Below are 25,804 nucleotides of genomic sequence, written 5' to 3'. Positions count from 1 at the left end.
ATTAAAACATAATCATTTGTATAATTATACATTTAAAGTATTTTCCCAAGTCACAATTGTGAGAAACATTTAAATGCTTTTGATTTACTACTTTACTCAAAAGTGGTACATTCAAAAGTGTATTTTGCAGGCAATAATACCAAAGTTAAAAATCTCTTGCTTTATATATATTACACATGTTTTTATTCTTTTTACCGGCACTTCTTAATTAAGGCTTATTAATTTCTTCTTGTGATATATTCATACAATATTTTACACTATGAAATTACTGAATCTTCATGATAATAATTCTATAACGTGATGAATATTTTTGTAGGCTGCTGGTTTAATGGTCTTCTTGTTATGTTATTTTCATTATATGTAATTTTTTTATTTAAAGAATTAACGTACAATCTTGACCGTTTATTTGATGACTTCATAAGGCCTTTTGTAATTTTTGCTTTTTCAATGGGTTATTGAAAGTTGTAAATATCATATCATCTGCTTTTAAGATTCTGTGTTTAGAGCTATCTTTGGCTTTGTATAAAATTATTGATGTTTCTATTTGGGTATGACAAAAATACTTTTTACTAGAAGTAATTATTTTAAATTTTTTTTATTTTTATAATGTATCCATTTATTTAATTTTTTTCGATTTATTTTATATTAAATACTGTTTTCTTCCTCATAATATCCTTTAATATTTTATTATATTTCAAAAATCATTTGATTATTCATCAATAAAATGAAAAAACGAATGACATCATTTGCCGTTAACTAACGTCATGACTACAAAACTTTTCCAATTAACGGTTTTATGGTAAACTAATTGAATTTATTTGGATTTTAGGGAAAATTCAAAAGATAAAAAGAAAAAAAAGTGTCAAATGAGTGACAACTGGGTTCCAACAAATGGTATCGCTATAATAAAAAATAGTTACATAGCAAGCAACCCGAGCGAGTTAACTGTGATTGTTGGTGATCAAATTAAAGTCATTGAAAAGACTCAAAATTGGTATAGAGGAAAAAATCTATACTCCAAAAAGGAAGGAATATTTCCAATTACTTGTTCTAAACTCTATGAGGGCAAGGACATTACACAAAGAAATTTGTTATCAAAAGATGAAGATATTTTATTTATTGAAACCGCAGTTACAATTCGTACTGCTCTCGCATTCATGAGCAATGCATCACCAGACAAAGTACTTCAAATCAGCAATAGAATAGTTGATGTCATAACCATGTTTAATTTATGTCAAAAATCTCAAACAATTCAACAAATCGTTTCCCTTCATAGTTCTCTTGCCACGAGTGTTGATAACTTACGCATTGAACTTGGTTATCCCAAAAACAATCGAACATTCTTTTCATCCATGACTACGTTAACCACATGGGGGCGAGATATCTTTGATGATTTTATGAAGAAAGTTACTGTAACCGATTCTGATCCACAATACACATTACTACATGCAAGTGTTAACATCAAAATGGTTAAGTCACAAATGATATATCGTTTCTTTCTTTATAGCCCAGCCAAGAAATCCTTCTTAAGTTGTCCCGTATCTATTTTAGTTTCACCTGAGCGTCAAGACTATGAACTTATATTTAATCAACTTGATAAACATGATCTCAAAACTAAGACATGGCTACTAGTTTATTCATATGTATTATTAGTACATCGAGAAGGACAATTTGATGAACGTAAATTCGTAGCGTGTGCAGCTATCGAAGTTCCCCCGTGTACAGAAGCAGAAAGTTATGGAAAAAGTGTCACTGTTGAAAAGCAATCAAACACTTCAACGAACAAGTCACTTTATCCAAATTTCCATACGTACTTAACCGGCGAATCCGAACTAACCCATTCAATCGAAAAGACGATAACACATTGTGCGCCTTATTTTACGGTTAAATTTACGCCGTATTATGGTTCAACAAATGAAATTGTTCAAGGAATGGAATTATCTGAATGTCAAATTATCCCTCCATACTTATTACCATCAACGATTTCCCCACATGAGAAACGTTCAATGTTAAATTTGACGTTATCAAATTTGAAATTAGAAATTAATCATAAGAAATTACGTATTATAACCCGTATCATAGATACTACAGATGGAACATTTCTACGTGGATTCGAAAGTATAGTTATGATGTCACATGATAATGTAATATGGTGTTCACAAATCTTCGGTGGTAAAGACAGTAGTGTCAACGAAACATTTGCATTCGACTTAAGTGTTACCGAGTCACCATTAATATCATTATTTTTGATTGTCCAAATCGATAAAAAAGCATTTGCGGAAAACAAGTTCACGCCATGTGCATATGGCGTATTTCACTTGTCTAGTGATGTCGGAAATTTTACCCCCAAAGCAGATGATGACATATTATTATATCCATTTGCACCCAAGAACCAAGTTATCACTCCCAAAGATTTCGAACTATTTCCACGTAAAACCCAAAAAGTCATTGGTAAGTTAGGCATTCATTTTTCGTTAGCTTCCACCAAAATTACGCAAGACCAAACCATCTATCAACTGTTGCATTACAAAGAATATCGCGCGTTACTTAGCAAGAGCATCTCCACGTTCATGTTCTCAGGGATTAGTGAGTGGTCCAAATATGCTCCATCTCTAACGGTCACTCTCTGTCAGATCATTGCGACAATACCAGACCATTCGTTAGAGGCATTTAATTCATTACTGATAATGTTTGGTGAGTTATTATCACGAGCAGGAAGTGAATATTCGAATATAATGGATGAGTTTATCAAGTCCGCGTTTGATACGACACATTCCAACAAAGAGATTAATAATAACATATTAATTAAATTAGCTGATACAATGTTACCATTAATTACAAATGCATTTGAACAAGATCAATATTCACAAGATTACCGGAACTTAATACGTACATTACCATATTTGTTACAATTAGTTTCACGTTCATATTCAATGAATCCTAATGAAGAGAACAAGAAGAAGATCGCAAACATCTTTGAGAAGTTAAATGTTATTGTTAGTATTAAAGGTGATGAAGATAAGTTTAAGAACTCATGTATCTTAGCTAATCAACGATTATTGTTACAACATTTTTCGGTATTAATTGATTTGTTATCATTATGTTTTGATACTGAAGAAGCATCGAAAATCGTTTGTAGTTTTATTTTAGCTATACGTAATGATAATCAAACTATTGATAAATGCAAAATGCAATTATTACTTAAGTTAAGTGTTAATGGGTTTTTAAATAATGGAAGTAATACTGAATTACAAATGATATTTTCACAACAATTAATTGACGCATTTAATAAGCCGCATTGTGTCGATTATATTAATCAAATATTAACTGCGTTTTTATATTCATCAAATAATAATTTCATTCCTTCATTTTTGACGTCATTAGAACAAATCGAAACGAATAAAGAATTATCAAAACTATTGACATCAATAGCTTATGTTTATCCAAGTTCATTAACGATATCAATGATTTATAAGATATGTAATTCGGAATTTATATCATCGATCTTAAAATTATTTATATTATCTTATGTATGTAAACAAAATAAGAATTTCTCAAAAATGTATCAAAAGTTACCAATTCAAGAGAAAAGAAATTTCTTAAAGTTATCATTAAAGTTATCATTAGAATGTGATTCATCAATAACAAAACCTTTAGATGAACAAATAGATTATGAATTATATTTCTCTGCAATTGATACTTCAATATTTGCAACTTACTTTAAGACAATGTCTATTGATGAACAACTTGATTATAGTTTAATTCCGACGATATTAAAGATCTTTCTAAATAATAATAAATCAATTTTAAGTTGGTATTTCATTATAATTGAAGCTGATTATAAAATTAATAAAAATATTAACAAAACTTTAGAAGAAACTTTGATGACTTTTTGGAAATTATCAAAAACTATTAAATTCGATTCAAATATTGGTAAAATATTTATTCAAGAAATACCATCACAATATAAAAAAGAATTTGAAATCTTCGAGAAAATTATTTCATCAATATATATCATTCGGAATTTACCTGATACAAGTAATAATCAAGATGAAAAATGTGAATCATTAATTACTATATATGAATATTGTAAGTCATTAAATCAAAACAATAAATTATTATTACGATTATTAAAACGAATAATTCAATTAAATATTATCTGTAAAAATAATTTGGAATTAGCTTCAACTTTAATTAATGTATTACCTTTGTTTAAATGTGATAATACAAAACTAAAAAAGAAATTTTTGGATTTCGAAGCTGAAAATGGCCGCGAATTACATCAAGAAATATTATTTAAAGTTGTTGAAATATATATTTCAAATGATTTCGATGAATATGGAATTCCTTATTTACAACAATTAATTGATACATGTGTAAAACCTTTCCAATATATCGAACTAATGATTAAAATCACCGAATTACAAGCGAAGATATATTCACGAATTAGTACTGCTTCAAGATCTTATCCAATGTATATTAAGATCTCTTTTTATGGCGATGGGTTCTCTGAATCATTTCGAAATCGTTCTTTTATTTATATGTATAAATCTTCAATAACACCTTCAAGTGTAACACAAGAGATGAAAGAAAAATTCCCCAATGCTTCGATAGACTCTGAACCTCCATCAGCTGAAGACTTAAAGAACCCAAACTTAATGTCAATAGTTATTACACCTGCGTTAGTATCTTCACAAGAAGAAATCGCTGACATTTATTATCGTCCAGATTTTAAGCATCAAAAAACCGCTGTCAACGGTAACCACCCACAAATATTCAAATCGGAGAAGACGTTTATCAATGAAAATTCGGCCGATACGTTAACCGCCTTTTCAGTTAAACAAAGTTTTTGTAAAACAGGAAAATCTTTCCCACAAATGACACGAAGGATTGAAGTTGTTGATTCATTCCCCGAGAAAATATTGTCATCGATCGAATATAACTCTATGTTAATCTCAAGGAAAACATATCAATTGTTATTAGAAAAGTATTGGGTTGAATATCAATTTAAGGAACAAGAGAAAATCCCAGATGACGATTTCATATCGAAAATATCGGGAATATTAAAGTCACAAATCCAATCATATACAAATGGTACTAATAGTCAGCTGTGTAAGAAATTTTTGGACGAGAATTATGAAAAGGAACACGCAGAAGATAAACAAAAGATCGAAAAGTTACGAAGTATTATATTGGAAAACTTTCAGTCCTTCTTCGACTCAATTCAGTTCTTGCAAAAGATTGAAAAAGGTACCGCAAAGGAAGCATACATATCTGCAAAGGCATTGTTCGAGGGAATGATGGAAACATTTCAAAAATATGTTTTGGTTACATTCGATTTCAATAAAACATCTTAAAAAGCGATTTTTGTCTGTTTTGTTTTGGTTTTGTAAAACACAAAACTTTAATATTTATTTCTTTTGGTTTATTATCATTTAATTAATGTTTCATATTCATTTCAAATGATGAAATTTCTTCCCCCAACTGCATATTTACCTATAAAATTTGAAGTTTGCTCGGAAAGGCCGTTGGTTTTTAAAATTTCCTCATAAAATTTGTAATGATCATTTAAAAGAACTTGATAAAGAAAAAGAATTATATGAAATTTATAATGGATTATGTAATGAATTTTTATCTTTTATCCTTACGTTACAAATTCAAGAATCTTATTCTCTTCTTGAAAGGATGATCGAAATGATTTTAATTAAGAAAACCTTTTGTTTCTCACTCTATTTTATTAAAGAAAGGAATGAGTTTTTTGAAAGATGATTTGTTAAGCTTTGTGAATATTTAGGAATATTATGAAGAACTTTTAATGATTGGAAGCATCATAAACAATTAATTAAAGAAGGATATAATCCAAATGAAATCACGAAAATAATTCGAAATAGAAAACTTCAAGAAATATCATCACAAAATAATTTTATTCATTAATAATTAATCCAGCACTTTATGAAAGATGTCCATTTGTTAATCAAGAGGGTGTTACATTAATTGATTATACATGTGTTAATTTGGAGTTCATTCATTTATGTTGCAAAAGCCGTTTGATTTTGATTACTTTATTTTCTCATCGTTTTGTAAATTCCATTTCACATAACATGTCATACTAATTTTATTGTTACTGTATTTTTGAAGAAGCACCTTTAGAAGCTGCGATTACAATAAAGTTGTGTTATGTTTCGTGTTTTGTTGTTTATTTTTTATTTATAACATATCATTTTTACGATAATTTACATTTTTTCAAAATTCAATTCATAAAACGGCTTCTCCCTAAAAGGGACGCTGAAAATTAACAACACAGGATTTTATTTGAACGAAGTTGATAGATAAAATTCATTCAAATTTGAATAAATCGATGAGGTGACGTCACAACCGTTAAAGAAACGATGCACATTTCGTGACAAATCAATGAGTCACTTGTCAAAAATTCATTGTTTTCTATTCAAAAATTTGAGTCCATTTCAAAGGAGTTTGATTTTGCTTCATTTCTTCCATGACTTGCAAGCCTTTGGACGTCGAAGAATTTATGGCTAACCTCATAAAGAAGCACCCTAATGAACCAGAGTTCCACCAAGCTGTTCGTGAGGTTCTTATTAGCATTAAGGACGTATATAACCAACATCCAGAATTCCAGAAAAACAAAATCATTGAAAGACTTGTAGAACCAGACCGTGTACTTTCATTCCGCGTGAACTGGGTTGATGATAAAGGTGAAGTTCAAACTAACATTGGATACCGTGTACAATTTAACAACGCCGGTGGTCCATACAAAGGCGGTATTCGTTTCCACGAATCAGTTAACCTTTCTATCCTTAAGTTCCTTGGCTTTGAACAAACATTTAAGAATGCCTTAACAACACTTCCTATGGGTGGTGCTAAAGGTGGCTCTGATTTCTCACCTCGTGGAAAGAGCGATGGAGAAATAATGCGTTTCTGCCAAGCATTTGTTATAGAACTTTGGCGTATGCTTGGACCAAATCTTGATATCCCAGCAGGTGATATTGGTGTTGGTACTCGTGAAATTGGTTACATGTGTGGTATTTACAAGAAGCTTTCACGTCAATTCGATGGTACTTTCACTGGCAAAGGACTCGAATTTGGTGGATCATTAATTAGACCAGAAGCTACTGGTTTTGGTGCACTTTACTTCGTCAATAAGATGCTCGAAAGAAAGGGAATCCCAATTGCTGGAAAAACAGTTGCAATTTCAGGATTTGGTAATGTTGCATGGGGTGCAGCCCTCAAAGCCACACAACTCGGAGCTAAAGTTGTTACAATTTCCGGACCTGATGGCTATGTTTATGATCCTGATGGTGTATCTGGAGATAAGATTGATTACATGCTTGAACTTCGTAATTCAGGTAATGATATTGTTGCACCATACGCTCAGAAGTATCCAAATTCTAAGTTTGTTCCAGGAAAGCACCCATGGGAAGTTAAGGTAGACATTTGTCTTACATGCGCAACACAAAATGAACTTAATATCGAAGATGCTCGTAACATTGTTAACAATGGAGTTATCTGTGTTGGAGAAATTTCAAATATGGGTTGCACAGCTGAAGCCGTTGACTACTTCATTGAACACAAACTTTTGTTCGCACCAGGAAAGGCTGTCAATGCTGGTGGTGTTGCTACTTCTGGTCTTGAAATGACACAAAATGCCATGCATCTTAGCTGGACTGCCGATGAAGTTGATGCAAAATTACACTTAATCATTTCTTCAATTCATGCTCAATGTGTTAAGTATGGAACTGAACCAGATGGTTATGTGAACTATGTAAAGGGTGCAAACATTGCAGGCTTCATGAAGGTTGCTAATGCAATGCTCCAGCAAGGAGTTATTTAAGTGTCAGTTTGATACTAAAATTAAACAAGTTTAATCTATATTGGCTTCTTTAAAATGTGTTAACACATCAAATTTTGATTGATTTTGTGCATCAAATAATTTGAATATTTTACGGCATAAATTATACAAATTTTGACTTTTTGAGTTCTGTACACCATAAAATAAAGCTGAAATAAAATGCCTTAATGAATAGAATTTAATTTTAAAAACAAAATAAATTTGTGATCTTAAGATTTCTTGGAGTTAAGTTGCATTCGATACTTTCTGATATACATTCCAATCGTTTTGTCTTCGAATCCCCATTGCTCATTAATCTCTGCTGCTGTGAGTTCCTTTTCTTTGGGAATTTCGTTCTCAACTTCGGCTTCAGATGAATCTGGCTCATTTATAGTTTGCTTAGAAAGGGCTAATTGCATCGCTTGCTCAACTGGATCATCAACAAAAATTTCATCATTTTCATCTTCAGATGCAAAATTTTGCTCTTTTTGAGAAATTGTTACATTTTGAAGATTTTTAAGGAAAAATGGGAAATCATCAGCAATGTCAATTCTTACTCCTTCAATAAAATAATTAATAAAATCAAAATCAATTTCACTTACAAGATTTAATACTCTTCTTTGTGGTGATTCTGAAATTATTGATGGTACTTTAACTGAAGACGATTTAGATAAAATTCCACAGTCAGCTTGATTTTTTTCATTTTGATTTGACTTTAAAAATTCTTCATTTCGTATATATGAAGAACCTTCTAATGGCTTTTGAACTTGTTGGATGCTTGATGTTTTTTTCTTATTCTTTTTCATCTTTGAAAATAAATCATTATCATCAAATATTCTTGGTGACAGGAATTTCTGGTAAATATTATTCATATCCAGAGGTTCAGGTTGAGTTGGAAAAAACAAGATTGGCGGTGAAGAAATAACGAAATCTTCTGAACTCATGGAATTGTAAAATTTTTAAATTGGAATTGATCACCACTCTAACAAAAAGTTTTCACATAATTTTTTACTTTGAACTACTAAAAAATGTTTATTTTCTAAATTTTCTACTATTAATTCTTTCGCAACTAGAAATATGTCTTGGAGCTGCTTCTTTTGAAAACTTCCTTCCACAATGAGGGCATTGAACTCTATCATCCTCTTCTTCATATATTTGTTCTGGTACAGCTTCTCCACGCGCTGCTCTTAAAGCATTCACAAGTTTTTCATGTTCTATTTTATATTTCTTTACAGAAGATGTTTTCTTTGGTTTCTTTTCTTCTGCGTTTACTTTACTTATATATTTGGCAGCGCCAATTTCAGTCATTCTCTTTTTCCTAGAATCGAAAACTTTTGTTTTCTTCTTTGATGATTTTGCACAAATTGTTTCATGCTTTGCAATTCTATCAGTTGCAAACTTTCTTCCACAATATCTGCATTGCGCAAGATCCTTAATATCATCATTTGGTATATCTTGCTTTTGATTATTATTCAAAATTTTATTTTGTTTGAAATCTTCATAATTATCATCATCGTCATCATCAGAAAATTCTGTTTTTGGTGGAATTGTTCGTTTTTGATTTGTAATTGTTTTAGTCTTTGGAACATAATCATCGTAATTATCATCATCATTATCGTCGTCATCATCATCAGAAGGTTCTTTTTGATAATTTGTTTTCCTTATTCCATATGTTGGTGGTTTAGATTTAGGTTTATAATCATCAAAATCACTTGAATCCGAATCAGTCTTTGTATTAATATATAATCTTTTTATTGGCTGTTGCTTTTGTGCATTATTTGCTTGTTTTCTTATTTGTGTATATGTCAGTTCTTCATCAGAATCATCTTCGTCATCATACGTAAATTTATTACGTGAATTATTAGTCTTTAATTGTGTCCGATTTAATGAGTATTGTTTTGAAGATTTTGCATCTTTTTGATTATCATTACTATGCAAATTAGATGTTTTTGTTGTTGATTCACTTAATTTTGGTCTGGATGCAAATGGATCAAGACCATTATCATCATATAAATCATCATCATAATCTTGAGTTATTCGTGATGTAAAACGCGAATTCTTTTGTTCATTACTATTTGCATTTGATGTCTTTTGTACAGAATCACGTAATTTTGGACGTGAAGCAAATGGGTCAATTCCATTATCATTATATAAATCATCGTCATAATCTTTGATTGTTCTCGTTGTAGTTCTTGTATTTGTTGTCTTTTGCACTGATTCACGAAGTTTTGGACGTGACGTAAACGCATCTTTTTCATCTTCATAATCACGTGTTGTTCTCGTATTTAATTTTGGCTTTGTTTCATTATATGAAGTTGGAGTCTTTTGTACGGATTCACGAAGTTTTGGACGTGACGTAAATGGATCAGATATATCATCAAAGAGATTGTCATCATAATCACGTGTAACCCTTGAGTTTGGCTTCATAGTCTTTGATTCAATATCATATGAATTAGTTGTTTTTTGAACTGATTCACGTAGTTTTGGTCGCGACGTAAATGCATCTTTTTCATCTTCAAAATCACGTGTAACTCTTGAATTTGGTTTCATTGTTTTCGCATCGTTATTATTAGTGTTAGATGGCTTTTGTACTGATTCACGAAGCTTTGGACGTGATGTAAATGGATCAGCTATATCGTCAAAGTTATAATCATATGTGGTGGATACTTTTTGAGTGGAGTCGCGAAGCTTTGGACGTGAAGAAAATGGATCTTTTTCATCACCATAATCATCATAATCTCTTTTGGCTTTTGGTTTCATTGTTTTTGTTTCATTATCATATGGAGTTGAAGATTTTTGAGAGGATTCGTGTGGTTTTTTACGAGAAGAAATTGTTGCCTTTTCACTTGAATCAGAATCATATGTAACTTTTGTTGATGGTTTCATTGTATTTACATTCTGATCAGGTGTTTCATTTGTTTTGGCCATCTTTCTAAGAAGCATTTGTCTTCTTTTTTGCTCCCAATTACTGGAAGTTGGTTTAGACGTTGGAGTTGTTTCTTTTTGGATTTCTGGATGATTAGTGATTATTGTTGTTAGTTTTGAACTTGTTTGTTTCTTTTTTGTTTTGAGTTCATTTATAAAATTTATCAATGTGAGACGGTGGCCAATAGTTTTCATTCCAAGTTCTTGAAGATGCTTATCTTCAAGAAACATTAGCGCCTCTCCATTAATGCTGTTTTCAATAAAAGTTGAACCATACTTTCTTAGGCCAAGAGATTGCAATTGTTGGACAACTTCTGACGAGGTCCAATTCGGTATTTCAAAATCCTCCATGTTTTGTTTTTATTATAAACGTTCGGACAAGAAATTTTCCTAAATTTTCATTCTTATAAAAAAGTAATCCTGAGAACGAATTAAAATTTAACCATATCTTTACAAAAAAGATGTTGATTTGAGAAATATTTTTTCTTTTATTTGTAATTTAATTGTATTGATTATTCTCATTTAATTATTTTTCATTGATAAAGAGTAATAGAACGAAAATTAATTTTTATATAACAAATATTTATATAAAAAATTAATCCCTTTGATCCATTTTTTGGAATCAAATTTTCATTGACCAGTTAATCTCAGAATTATCAAGCCAAAAATATGGCGCTACTCGAAAAAAACGAAATTGAGCAACTAAAAGCATGGGCTGCATATGAAGCATCTAAAGTTACCAAAATGAATCCAAAAATTCTTGCTGAATATGTTTCGAAGTTGGTAATGCGAAATGCCACAAAAGAAAATATGATTTCGAGTTTAAATGATTTTATGGGTCCTTCTACAGAAAGCTTTGTTGAAAAATTACAGCAACGTCTTGCACAGCGCGATTTTACATTTCAAGAAGAAAAAACAGAACCACCAAAACCAACACCACCTCCTCCTCCAGAACAGAAACCTACACCAGCACCTGTACCAGCACCTAAACCAAAACCAACACCAGCACCAAAACCCAAATCAGCAACTTCTGATAATACAGAGCAAAAAATAGCAAAGCCTAAACCAACACCAAAACAAGAGAAACCAAAAGACACAAAAGCTTTGGTTTCTTCATTATACGAATCCTTCCCTGATTCATCAATACCAAATTCCTCTAGAATATCAAAAACAAAACCACAGCCCAAACCCACGCCACCCAAACCTTCAAAGCCTGAGCGTTCCATACCATCTCAACCACCATCACCCAAGAAAATAATTCATGATTATTCACAACCTCCACCACCATATCAAGAAGAAATTGAATCCAAACCAATCAAATCCAAGCAAGATAAGTGGGTTGATTTTAATCGGCACTCAGCCCCAAAGCCACGAAACAGAAGACCTCAGCAAGAAGCCGAAGCCGAAGCCGAAGATTCGTTCACATCGGGCATTGAAAAAGGCGAAATTGAAAAACCGCCACGATACGTGATTTTCATAGCCGGAATACCGCCACAATTGAATTCTATTTCTCAACTTTTTGCGAAGTTTACAGTATATGGGAAGATCATTGCAATTGAAACATTAATCGATGAAAATGTTGCATTTATCGAATATGAAAACTTATTAGGAGCGTTCCTTGCTTTGAAAAGTAACTCAAAATCACCAATTTTGAAAAATCAATTTTTGATAATGGATTATGCAATTGAACCAGATCATGAAGAACTAAATGCAATTCAAGAGGAATATGATAGAAGACAAAAAGAAAAAGAAAAGAGGAAAGTCTTAAAGAATCTTAATGGTGAAAATGCATATAAATTCTTTGAAAAGCTTTTTCAAGAATATAAGGAAAAGAATGAACTGATGGAAAAATGCACAGACCAAGTCGAAAAGGAAAAACTTGCGGATGAAATTGCTTCCATCAAATCAAAGATGGACCTTATCACAGAGCTTCAATGAATGTCATTGTTTAGAATACACATTTTGGTTTTTTTATAAAAAAAAAAACAATCAAATTTCTTATTCTTTGATAAATCAATAAAATGATGTTTCAAATGAGTAGTTTTAGTGAATAATCTCTGTATTTATTTAATTAAAGCAAAATATAAAGAAATTCATCGTGTTATAAGTGATTAAATGTCTAATTAAATGAAAATAAAATAAATTAAAACAATTTGAAATGTTTATTTTGTGTTCGTTTTACATTTTGCTTGAATTAATTGAGCAATTTCGGTATGACCATTTCGAGTTGCATAAAAAAATGATGATTCATATATTATAATCAAATTAATAATATTTCAGAATAACCTTTTATGTAAGAATAGATAAGTGGTGTTTTAAGTTATTTAAATAATTTCCAAATCATATTTTGATATATTAAATAATCAAAACGAATTTTAAGTTTAATAAACATTTTTCTTGAACATTAATGTCGATTCCATCTTTTTCAATGAGTAATTGAGCAACTTCTTTGTAACCATTTTTTGTTGCAAAAATGAGCGCAGTTTCATATATTATAATTAATTTCCAATTATTATTTTAAAGCATTAAATTTTTGAAACAAATATCAAATAAAACATATTAAAATCTCTAGCATTAAAATCAATTTCTTTTTGTTCAAGAAGGTATTTAACTATTTCTGTATCACCTTTTTCAGATGCATAAATAAGTGCTGTTTTAAGTATTTTAAGTAATTTCCAAATATAAATTTGAAAATTTAAACAATTAAAACAAAAATTAATGAAAATAAACAAATATCTTTAAGGTTAATATCAATTCCTTTTTGTTCACAAAGCAATTTAACTATTTCGACATCTCCATTTGAAGATGCTTTTATAAGCGCTGTTCTAAATATTTTAAGTAATTTCCAAAAATAAATTTGAAATTTCATGTAAATAGAACAACAATTAATTAAAACAAACAAATATCTTTAATATTAATATTATTTCCTTTTTGATTTAAAATATATTCAACAATTTCAACATTTTTAACGGCCTTTGGACCTACCGATGATAATAAAATATCTTTTGGTAATTGTTTAAATTTGTGAAAATACTTGAGTAGATATAAATTCCCAATTTTTATCGATTCATTGATTAGGAAATCATTGATTTTCATTCCCTTATCAATTAAATATAAAAGAATATCATAATTATGATAAATAATGCATATTCTTCCGAAATATGGTAAATTATTGATTTTAATTTTAATATTTTCGATTTTATTTTCATAAATATATTTAAATATATCATTTCTATGGTATTTAATTGCTGTTTCATATGCACCTTTAAATGATGAATGATTTTGTTCACATAAATGAATAATTTCTTCATTTCCTCCTGCAACTGCATATTTACCTGTATTTTCTACATTTGTATTATTCATAAGCAAATATTTAAAACATTTAACTGATCCAAAAAATGCTGCATAATCAATTAATGAAACTTTACTTTGATTAATAAAATTACATCTTTCATAAACTGATGGTTTAATTACTTGATTAAAATCAAAATTTTCTTGTGATGATATTTCTTGAAGTTTTTCTAATTCATCATTTCGAATTATTTTTGCAATTTCATTTGGATTAATTCCAACATGAATTAATTGCTTATGGAGTTCCCAATCATTCTTTGAAAGTTCTTCAGAAGTAAGAAGAATTTCTCTTATAAAACGAGATTGCACAAAATATGGGTATTGTAGTTTTTGAATAATAATTTTTGGCTCGATTAAATTTTGATCAATCATATTATTAAGAAGATAATATGCTTCTTGTGTCTTTTCATTCTCAAGAAAGCTTACAAAAATATCAAATATTTTGAATTTATTATTTTTCTCAAATGTTTCTATTTCTTTGAGAAAATTTAAATATATATCAAAATCTTTCATATCAATAATAAATGATATATAAATAATTTGGCTGAGGTAGAAATTAAAAGATAAATAGTGAGTATCATCAAAATTATGAATTATGGTATCAGCTGATCGAATGTAATTTTCTTTATTTAGTTCAAAGACTATTTGTTTGACAGATAACAATGTTTTTAAATTATTTTTATTTGCTTTTTTCATCTTGTTCAACAAGTAATGCCACTTTTTGAGCAAAGCTACAAAAGTGACTCAGCCATTTCACCAATATTTTTTTATAAAAATTATTATTGAGAAAATAAATTGATTTAATTTTAACATTAATTAATGGTATTATTTACATGTCTTTTTTTATTAACTTCGAGAAAACAATCTTTAATAAGATAATATTTTTAATTTAAAAAACAATAATATATCAACTACACATTATGCACAAAATCAAAAATAATGAAAACAAAATCATATATGTGATTGAAGTTAATATCTGATAAATAATTTAGATCAATATCCTATAAGCAGGAAGAAAAGGTTCGAATTTATAAATAATCAATTTTACTGATTTTTTTCTCTGTTTAAATTCTGAAATATATATTATTGAATCAAAAAAATTATGCATCAATCAACGGGAAAATTATTGTACATTTATAAAATCGATATATCAATCTATTGATATATATAATAGGAAAGAAATTATTAAACTATAATAATTAGAATAACCATTATTTATGAACAGAACTTAATGATTAACCAATAAAAGTTAAAAACGGCTAGATATTTATTCATATTTTAGAATCTAATCTGTAATAATGTAATAGAACGGTTTTTTCATCTTATTTGAATATAAAATTTAATTATCTCTCATATTTTATCAAAAATCTTAATATTCAATAAACAATAAGTACATCATTAGGTCGAAATATTGTTTATTTTTAATCGTAAGTATTACATTCAACCGCTAGAATTCTTGGAAAAAAATAAATTAGCAGGGAGATCGTTTATACTGCACCATCTAAAATAGAGAATAATAAGATAAAAAAAATATCGAGAGAAGATAAAAAAAGAATATAGTAAAAAATGGCCAGCGCCAAGGATAAGAAGGAAAAAGTGCGTAAGTAAATCTAATCCGAAGTTTCATGAAACTTTTTCTAATAATAAAGTATTCAATACTGAATGACGATACATGTAAAGAATAAACATCAGAAATAATAACCACAATTTTCTAGGAAAAACTGGGAGCCGCTCCGATAGATGAAATTGAATAATGATTTTTGAGGAGAAATTACGGTTATAGTGTCAACCGTCTGTTTTGTTCTAATATTATAATAATATAGAAACTCTTCAAAATGTAAAGTTATATAAAATTTTAGTAGAGGAATTTTTTCTAATGGAATTTCAATGTATACGCAGAATTTCAAAAATTTGTCTTTGTAAAATTTTCTAAATGTATTATCGATTTTTTTGATATCCCCAAAATTTCGTTTTGAACTTCGTGTGCTGAATAAATTAATTTATTTTAATAGTGACCATTAAAAGTGTCGATTTTAAATACGTAGATTCTGTTGTCAAATCGATATTTTTTGACATTAAAATGTATTTTTTCCTGCTGAAAATTTTTTAATAAACGTTTGGCTACTCAAAATCTTCAGATTGATTAACGAGTTTTTTAACATGTGGAATTTTTCAGTCAAAAATATATTGCAATATATATAATATATTACTATAAATTTAATGAAATATTATTCGATGTTCATAATGAAATAATCTTGACAAAATGTTTTTCGGGTTTTGTTAAAAAAAGTTTTTTTGAAAGTTATTCCTTCATTACAAAAGGAAATTTCGATCATTATATTGGACATTTTATTGTAAGCCTTAAACATTTTCTTATTTTTCCAATTGCTCAGTATATCTTGAGAGATTCCATTAATTAATTATTTTTTTTGTAAACCTCACAATTCCGAATTAACCACCGGTTATAACCGTCATGAATCAGAAAACTGAGTTGAAAAAGTATTGTTATTTCAATACTTTATGTGGATACGATCAAAATATACTGCTTTCTCTTCGAAAATAAAGCAGAAATATATTATTCGAAAATTAATTTAAAAACTAATATATGCTATTAAAAAATATAACTATTATCGGAATCTAGAATTTATTAAAATGATTAGAAATTATAAGAAAAATCAATCCGAGCATTTCTTTTCAGATTGAAAAAAAATTGCATAAAAACAAAGATTTTAGAATATATTTTATGCAAAGTTATGTTTTGAAATGAACGAACTTCTTATTTCTTCCAACAGTATCAATTTTTTTTCAATACTTTTTGATGATTCCGAGATTTATACAAAATAAGATTTAGTAAACTCTATAGCTTTTAATTGTTTTATAATTTTCGCAATGAGTGTTAGATGATTTCCAAAAAACTACTTTCTGCACTCAGCTGCTTGTTTTTTGCAAAATTTGCCAAAAAATTTTAGCACAAATAACTTTTTCAATAGCTTTGCAAGCTTTCATTCATGATCAGCCAAATGCCAAATGATGTAATAGGGAAAATCAATGAACTTTTTGCGGAAATTGATGCAGAAGTTCAGGCTCGTAAGAATCCGGAACAACGAGAAAATATCAAACAACAGTTAATTATCGAATACCGATCACTATTAAAAGATATTTTAAAAGACAAAGATACAAAAACATTGACAGATTTTGATACTGATAAAAAATTTAAAGAAATATGCGAAAAAATTACGAAGTGGGATAAAAAACCCGGAAGTATCACAGAACTTCGCTTTAAAGCTATTAAGCTTAATCAGAAGCTTGGACTTAGCCTAACAAAAGAAACACGACATCACAGAGAAACGTTGATCAAATGGTATCATCTTTATTGGAATGAAATTTTCCCTTATTTGAATGAAGTATAAAAACACATTTATCTAACTCTCAACTTAAATGTCATTGGGAAGAAAAATATCAATAAAATCATAATTTTATTTTTTTGCAACAATGGTGATCACCATTATTCGTTTAATTTTATTGTCCTGATTAAAAAATTTTAGTGGCATAAAGGTTATCTAAGTATGTACTTCCATATAATTAGGGAGATCTGGAGAATTATTATGTTAGCATTAATATCAATTCCTTTTTGGTCAAGAAGTAATTTTGTTATTTCTACGTAATCTACCACCGATTCAGAAATAAATACTGTATAAAATTCTTAAGATAATTTCCAAATATTATTTTAAAACATAAAATTATTGTAACAAATATCACCTTTTGCTTTAACATCAATTCCTTTTTGCTTAACACTTATATTTAACTATAAAAATAATATATGGACCTTTTAAAGAATTATAATCATAAGCTTTTTGGTGGGATAAGTGTGTTAATATTTATTGAATGGTTTATTTTGTAATGTATACAAAATTTTTAAAAATTGTTGATTTTCCTGTTTCTATTGTGTACATGAGTCAACATACTTTGAAAGAATATATTTTAAATACTATCCAAAGCCAAATTTTTTCCTTTTTTTAAATTATATTAATTATAATATTCATAAAATTTATATGATTTTGATGATGCATGATATAACAATAGTAAATTACAGGCTATCATTCGAATAACAATCATGACATTGGCTGACTTCAATTATATCGAAACACTTTAAAAAAAATTATTAAGGCAGTATTTATGAAAAATTAGCAAGCAACAATTAAAAGATAAAGATACTGCCGATAACATGTTGAAAGTGGTCTTCGTTTTATAAGCTCATCTTATGATATTCGTAATTCTCGAGTTTTGAGTCTTTTAATTTGATAAATTAAATTTCGAATTGAACCAAATTCATGACAAACCCAAGGAAGAGCAGATAAAGCTTCTTATTCTCGAACGAGCATGTTACGAAGCCCAAAGATTGTGTCTTCAAGACGACGGAATTTCAGTGAATTGATGAGAGATTCAAGTTTATCATCGCCTCAGTGATTAATAATTTCATGGCTCTCTCTGAGAATTATTTAAGTTCATTTTTTATTTCATTTCTAAAAAAATATGTTGGGAAAAAATAAAATCTTTAAAAATTAAATGCTATTAATTTGATATTTTATGCACGATAAACGTTTTGCAAAAGGCCTTTCTCTGTCGCAATGCGATTAAGAGCATTGTCTGCCTCTCCAAGGTTACGAAGGTAACCAGAGAAAACTACTGTTTCAAATTCGCCAGTTGGAAGGCCTTCATCATTGAGTTTTGCAATTCTGAATTGAACAGATGCGTGATCATGTGGTGGGATAAGGCGGTGTGTGGCATCACACTTACGAGGGATAAGTCTATCAACAATTTCGCCTTTTTCGTTTTGCATTCGAAAGGAGGACCATAGCCATCGATAACCGTTTTTTCCTGTTTCTAAATATATAAAAAGTGACATTTCTTATTTCATATTTTAATTACTCTTTGCCACACTCAAAATTCCATCAAATCCAATTGCTTGTGCATTCGATCATATCTACAACTGAACCAAATCTAAGAATTGTTTCCACACTATGAAGAATTTTCTAAACTGGTTAATCACCGAAAGGTAGTTATTGTTTTAATGAGATGTACCTATAGAGCTTCGATACAAAGGATGATTTTTGGTTTATTAAGAATGATTGAAAACTTCATATATACAATTAATCCAAATTATGAATGAAGCAAATGTACTATTTCTGGTGATATTACTCATCGTTTAAAGACAAATAATAATTAAAATTTTAAGCAGAATTTGAATATTGCTTGCTTTAAGCATTTATATGCATCTTAAACAATTGTTAATTAATCAGATAACTTGATTAAAAAGTCTCAAATCAATTCAAGAAGTAATTTATTAATAATAAAAAAATATATTATTTCTTAAAAAAATATTAATCAATCCCAAAATATTTATTAATTACCTTTCTTTTATATAATTTTCATTCTAATAAAAAACTTGGCAGCAATTGCATTTCAAAAAGATCATTTTCTGAAGATAAATAAATGTTATTATTAAATTCAAATGGTATACATTGATGAAATATAGGATAATCGATTTTTGATTCATCTGCATAACGCACATGAATTGGTTTTGAATTTTTATGTATAATTTGATTATTCATTACTGATATTGCTTCAGAAGCTGATTGTTTATTTGTATATCTTATTATACATCTCCAAGTTTGGGAATCAATACCAGTAAACATATGTGGCGATATTTGAATAATTATACCGAATTTTGAAAATATTTGTTGAACTTGTTGAATATTAACAGTTAATGGTAATCTTTTTATATAAATCGCTTCTGTAACTTGTTCTATTTTTTCATTTGATTGTGCATACTTAGCTAGTAACTGTTTTTTCCCAATTTCCATGCCATTTAATTCCATGATAGCTTTTTGTGCTTGAGCAAGATTTTCAAACCTCACAAATCCAAAGCATTTTGATTTCCCTGTATCCAAGTTAATCATTATTTTACTTCGAACTATGTTTCCATATTTGGAACATAAATTTCGAAGATCATTTTCCGTAAATTCAGCAGGAATATAATTAATAAAAATATTAGTGGATGGTTCAATCATTGCTGAGCTTGCTCTAATTCGAGGCGAGATGAACTTTGAAGTTAATGGAGAAATTGAATGACTACTTATCCTTCTCGTAATGAATGGTTGAATAGAATCATTGTTTATTTTTTTGTCCATATCAAATTATGCATTTGGCAAGGTATAACTGAAAAGAACTTTGGACAATTTTGCAATCGCTTAAATGTTGTAGCATCTATTTTTTATTTATCCAAACAAAAGCTTGAAGATTTTGAATAAAATATTTGACAGCAAAGACTGAAATTTATTTTCTTTAAATTTTATTAATTTTGTTACAAAGAAATACTATTTTAAAATTTAACAACAAGTCTTCATAAAAATATGCTCATGAAACTAATTCCTTTGATTTTTGAATAGATAAAATGTATCTGTTAATTATTTTATTAGGATAAACCTAAGCATATTAAAATTTAATGATCATAATGTTACATTATTCTTTAATAAAAGATGAAAAGGTATAATTTATATGTAATTAAATGAATAATTAAATGTGACTTACTTTTAATGCATATTTTAAACCAAAACTAATGAATTGTTTTCAAATCATAGATCATAAATTATTATGCTAAAATGTGATTTTATTCATACAAATTAGTTATTATTATTTTAAATTAGTCTACATCAAACTCATCGAATTCATCATCAGTCGTGAAAGATCCATTTGAATTTATGAATCTTAAGGCATGCTCTGATAAGAGTGGGATCCCTAAAGCATCAGCAAGTTGTCTTATAATGTAAGCGTTTGTTTTATCAATAATTATTGGACTTCCATGAATAAAATCAATTATTGATTCTAAGATGTTTCTATTGTCTCTTATAGAAATTTTCAAGCATCCCATCGATCTTGTTGCGCTATAGCCTTCAAAAATCAAATTTGCACAATCGACAGCAATAGAAGGATCACATGGATATACCAAATCATTGTTTTGAATTTCGAATGTTATTTTTGGCTCCTTATTTGCTTGTAACATTGGATCATCTATCATAATTTCGATTTTTTTCATCTTTGGAAATGCCACTTTTTAGAATGAACGTTTAAAATTAAAATGAGAAGAACTTCTCCCAGAAGAGCAAAACAAACAAAAAATATACAACCATCTCCTCATGAAAGTGAATCAAGTTACCAAGTATATGAAATTTCAGATACAGATGATTCATTAAAATCATCTAATTCAAAAATACAAGAGATAAAAAGTCCTCAACGCAAACAAACAAGAAAAAATCAACTTGCGAGTCCAAATAAGAAAAATAATTCAGATAATGTATTTTATGACATTGAGACACCTGAAGAAATTGGTTCATCAAATGAAATAACCGATGTTGATACGAGTCCTGCTTTTCATAAAGCAAAAAATCCTAAAATGTCACCTACAAAATCACATGTTGGTAATGATTTATCAAAATTTTTACAAGTTTCTCGAAACAATAACTTTTCAGATAAACCAAAACCAAAGGCAGACAATAAATACAATGTTTCAGCTTTAAAATCTCTCCTTGAAAAAAGTCCAATTTCCAAACTTAAGAAGTCAAAACCTTTAAATTTTGAAAATGCACCAAAAACCAAAACCAAAATAACATTCCAACCATTCACAAAAACCACAGATTCATTTCAAATCGCAAGTGATGAGCCACGCCTTAATTCTATTTTTGATATTCCAACATCAGATACGAATGAACCATTTACGCATGACAATGTAACATTTGACACATCTCAATCCGAAATTCGTGAATTATATTTATTTTCGATATTTGAAGAAAGTAATCTTTTATATTTATTTTGTAAATATGATGCAGACCCATATCAGTATGGTACAATTTGCTTATGTATCACATCTCCGTCATATTATTTACAATTTTTACCAAGAAGCAACGAATCTAAATCTGATATTGAACGGGAAATTCTATCAATTATCAAACAATGTAATGGAATTATAAAATCACTTCAATGGATCGAAAAGAAAACAATTGAACATGAAACCAACAATTATTTAGAAGTAGAAATCAGTTCAGATACGAAATTATTTGATGTTCCATTAAAAGGTAAATATTATCAATCGATAAATGGTTCAACACTTTCATTAACAGAACATTTAAGTTTACGTAATAATATTAAAGGTACACAATGGATAAGTGTTGAATGTTCACAATCATTACATTTCGAAACAACTATACCAATGTTAAACACGCAAAACTTTAATAACATTAATTTAATCAAAAATAACTTAAAGCCATCATTTAACATTTGTATTTTATCTATTTATTATTATAAGAAAAGTGTTTTTCTTTTGTCAATTCGAATTTTATATCAATGGGACATCGAAAACATGGTTGAAAACAAGTTAAAATCTGGCGCTGGACATAAAATCATTACTTATATTGTCGGTAACAAACCTAATCAATATAATGATTCATTAACAATATTTTGTCAAAGTGAATCCGAATTATTAACACTTTTTTTGGATAAACTTGATCAATATGATATTGATTTGTTAATTTCTTATGATATAAATAAAGATTTAAAGATTTTGTTAAATAGAATTAAAGAATTAAAGATTCAACAATGGAGAAAATTCGGTCGTCATTTTCGAACTGTTTTTCCTTCATCGATTTATTCATTAACTTCGGGGAGAATGCTTCTGAACTTAAAACGAATATATAAAAAGTTTTATCAATTAAAAACTGATACATTTTCATCGTTAATATTAAATGAATTATCAATAAATCGACCAATGATTGAAGAAGAAAAAGTTTATAATGCATTAAAATCAAATAATAATCAACAACTTTCGATGATTATAGGATTAAGTAGAAGAGACACATTATTAATAAAACAATTATTAGAAAAACGAAATTTAATACTTTTTGCAAATAAAATCGCAAGAATTACTGGCGATCAATGGTCGAATATAATGTATGAAAATAATAAAAAATTTATTGAATCAATGTTTATGTTAACATGTAATAAAAAAGGATTTTTAATTCCAGACAAAATCCAAGAAAATATTATTAAAGAAACTCAAAAGAATATTAATAATAGTAAAAAATATCCAATTTTAATAAATGATTCAACAATTTTATTAGAATCAGAATTTGTGGAAGCCAAAATTATTAAAGAGAAAAATATTTGTTTTACAACTTTAAATAATAATAAATTTAAAGGTTTAATTCCTTTATTAATTTCCGAATTATTAAAAACTTTTGACGTATTAAAAGAAAAAGATGATAAAAACTCATTAACTTTAAGAGAATCGATTACATTAATTCTTTACTTAATACCGAAATATTTTAAAATCAAAAATGGAAGATTTCCTTTAAGTAATATAAACGAAATATTGAAAAATGAAATTTCGAATCTTTTTAATAATGAAATAATAAATATTAATCGAAATATAATAATTCTTAAAGGAAATGATTTGAGTTTTAATAAAAAAGTTCCGATTCAATATGAAATAAAAAATAAATTTTCGAAAATTTTTATTTCGGAAAAAAATTCATATATAGCATATGATAATAATATAAATGAAGTTGTTAATAATAATTTTCTACTTCGTTTTGATTGGTGTTTATTCACTAAGAAATTAATTGAAATTATAATTACGAAATATTTAAATTCGAATGATTTCGAAGTTGAATTTATAAATATAATAAAAAAATTATTAAAACCTAAAAATTTAATAATAAATGAATTTATTATAACATCGAAAATTCCAAAGAATTATAATAAAGAAGAATCATTTGGAATATTTTTAAGTAATTTACAAAACAAAGGAAAAATTCATTACTTCGATGACACTGTCCAATATATTCGATGTAATTCATCCGAAAAATATAAAGTTCCAAAAGATATTAAAAATATTAATGAAATTGATATAAATTGGTATAAAAAGAATCAATTTATACCCGCGTTAATACAAACATTAAAACCATTTAAGTCGATTTCGATTGATTTAATATATAATTTATTCGATGTACCGAATTATGAAAATATAAATAATGAAAATGAACTTCAATTTAAATGTCCGAAATGTTTTAAAAATAATACGTTTTATGGTATAACAGGGAAATGTTTTAATTGTAGTAAATGTGGAATTAAAATTAATTCGAAGTTATTAACAAATTTGTTGATTGATAATATTCGTAATTTTATATATAATGAAAAGAATAATAAATTAATTAAATGTGATAAATATTTATGTAATTATTCTTCGTTACAAATTCCTTTAACAAACGTTTTTGTTCATCAAAGTCCAACAAAAATGTATAGTATTTGTGACGGAAAATTAAAATTGGTGAAAGATTCATACGAATTATATCAATGTTTAAGCGATTTCTCTGACCTTTTCGACGTGGACGAAGTAAACACTAAAGAATCAAAAGAATTTCAATCAGCAATGAAGTCGTATATTGATGCGATTTTACAAAATCATGGATACAAAAATATACAACTGAGCGCATTTCAGTCACAAGAAGAACAAAGTAGTTTTAGTACTAATGTTTTTTCTTTGATAGATGAATAAAAATTGTGTTTTAGATCATGTATAAACTTTTTTTTCCATTTAAACAAAAAATTTATATACAAAATTATTAAAATTATTATATAATACGAAATATGTTTTTCTTGATAAATTAATTTTTCATAATTGAATTTGTTTGGACGATATAGTGTCAGTACAAACTAATTTCATAAAAAAACAACAACTTTGCTATTAGCAGATCCACAAAATAATTTTATTTTATTTGTCAAGAAGTAATTTTCGGATTTTCTTATTTCAAAATAAGTACAGTACTAAAAGATCTAAAAAATTTGTCAAATATTATGAAACATTAAATAATTTATTAAGTAGAAATAAATTAAAACTTAACAATATATATTTAATTCAGTAATATAATATGAATTTTCAATGTTTATTTAAATAAACATTTTGTTAAAATGTTCTTCTTTGAAATCTTTTGCAAATGGGTCTTCACCAATATTACACGTTTCTCTATTATTTGTAGATTTCCTCTGGGAATATTGGGTTCTAAATTGGAACAACAATCAAAACAATAACCTTTAATTGTTAGATCAGAATCTCCAGTTTAAACTGTTACCAAAGATGTCCATTTTTCAAATGCCTTTGATAGTATTACTGTAATTCTGCTTTCAATAATAACGTGTTTGGTTTCATATTAATAAGTATCACTAAAATCACATGTATCCATAATCGTTAGTATATCTCCTGAAAATCTTTCAATTGAATATACCTAAAACAAAACAAATATGATCAGAAAATTTGCTTATATTTTTTGTATGAATAGCATTACTTGATAAAAATTTAATTCTATTAAATCTAATTAAGGACACAAAAAATATTAATAGAGTACATTGTTGAAAAAGTATACGTCTTGTATCAGTATTTGAATACAAATGAAAAAAAAAAAGAAATTTATTATTGGATTTGTTTATATATATGCTGATATTATTTGGATAATTTTAGTATCCTCCTGATCATTTCTATTGATAAAGCATATTATCACACCAAACTGAAATAAAAGTAAGTACAATGAGCTGTAATCTTCCTAATGTTAGAGTCAGATTTATATGATAAAA

The 25,804-nt window shown here is 27.8% G+C and overlaps 6 protein-coding genes across 6 annotated transcripts; 3 read left to right on the top strand and 3 right to left on the bottom strand.

The window, feature by feature from the left end:
- Nucleotides 1-866: 866 nt before the first annotated feature.
- GO595_007594 (SH3 domain containing protein) lies at nucleotides 867-5,357 on the top strand (the record flags this gene model as incomplete). The annotated part of the gene is made up of 2 exons (XM_067921075.1): nucleotides 867-3,220; nucleotides 4,463-5,357. 2 exons carry the CDS (start codon nucleotides 867-869, stop codon nucleotides 5,355-5,357), a joined length of 3,249 nt encoding a protein of 1,082 aa, XP_067772157.1.
- Nucleotides 5,358-6,496: 1,139 nt separating this feature from the next.
- GO595_007593 (NADP-specific glutamate dehydrogenase) lies at nucleotides 6,497-7,849 on the top strand (the record flags this gene model as incomplete). The annotated part of the gene is made up of 1 exon (XM_067921074.1): nucleotides 6,497-7,849. The coding sequence occupies one exon, from the start codon at nucleotides 6,497-6,499 to the stop codon at nucleotides 7,847-7,849; it is 1,353 nt and encodes a 450-aa protein (XP_067772156.1).
- Nucleotides 7,850-8,076: 227 nt separating this feature from the next.
- GO595_007592 (uncharacterized protein) lies at nucleotides 8,077-8,652 on the bottom strand (the record flags this gene model as incomplete). Its single annotated transcript, XM_067921073.1, has 1 exon — nucleotides 8,077-8,652. One exon carries the CDS (start codon nucleotides 8,650-8,652, stop codon nucleotides 8,077-8,079), a length of 576 nt encoding a protein of 191 aa, XP_067772155.1.
- A 226-nt stretch (nucleotides 8,653-8,878) lies between these two features.
- GO595_007591 (zinc finger C2HC domain-containing protein 1C-like) lies at nucleotides 8,879-10,789 on the bottom strand (the record flags this gene model as incomplete). Its single annotated transcript, XM_067921072.1, has 1 exon — nucleotides 8,879-10,789. The coding sequence occupies one exon, from the start codon at nucleotides 10,787-10,789 to the stop codon at nucleotides 8,879-8,881; it is 1,911 nt and encodes a 636-aa protein (XP_067772154.1).
- A 651-nt stretch (nucleotides 10,790-11,440) lies between these two features.
- GO595_007590 (uncharacterized protein) lies at nucleotides 11,441-12,709 on the top strand (the record flags this gene model as incomplete). The annotated part of the gene is made up of 1 exon (XM_067921071.1): nucleotides 11,441-12,709. One exon carries the CDS (start codon nucleotides 11,441-11,443, stop codon nucleotides 12,707-12,709), a length of 1,269 nt encoding a protein of 422 aa, XP_067772153.1.
- Nucleotides 12,710-18,707: 5,998 nt separating this feature from the next.
- Nucleotides 18,708-18,962, bottom strand: GO595_007589 (40S ribosomal protein S21; the record flags this gene model as incomplete). Its single annotated transcript, XM_067921068.1, has 1 exon — nucleotides 18,708-18,962. One exon carries the CDS (start codon nucleotides 18,960-18,962, stop codon nucleotides 18,708-18,710), a length of 255 nt encoding a protein of 84 aa, XP_067772152.1.
- Nucleotides 18,963-25,804: the final 6,842 nt, after the last annotated feature.

This window comes from Histomonas meleagridis, assembly GCF_020186115.1.
Source record: "Histomonas meleagridis strain 2922-C6/04-10x chromosome Unknown contig_55, whole genome shotgun sequence".
Classification (NCBI taxonomy): domain Eukaryota; phylum Parabasalia; order Tritrichomonadida; family Dientamoebidae; genus Histomonas; species Histomonas meleagridis.
This window is presented reverse-complemented; position numbering and strand designations above follow the sequence as displayed.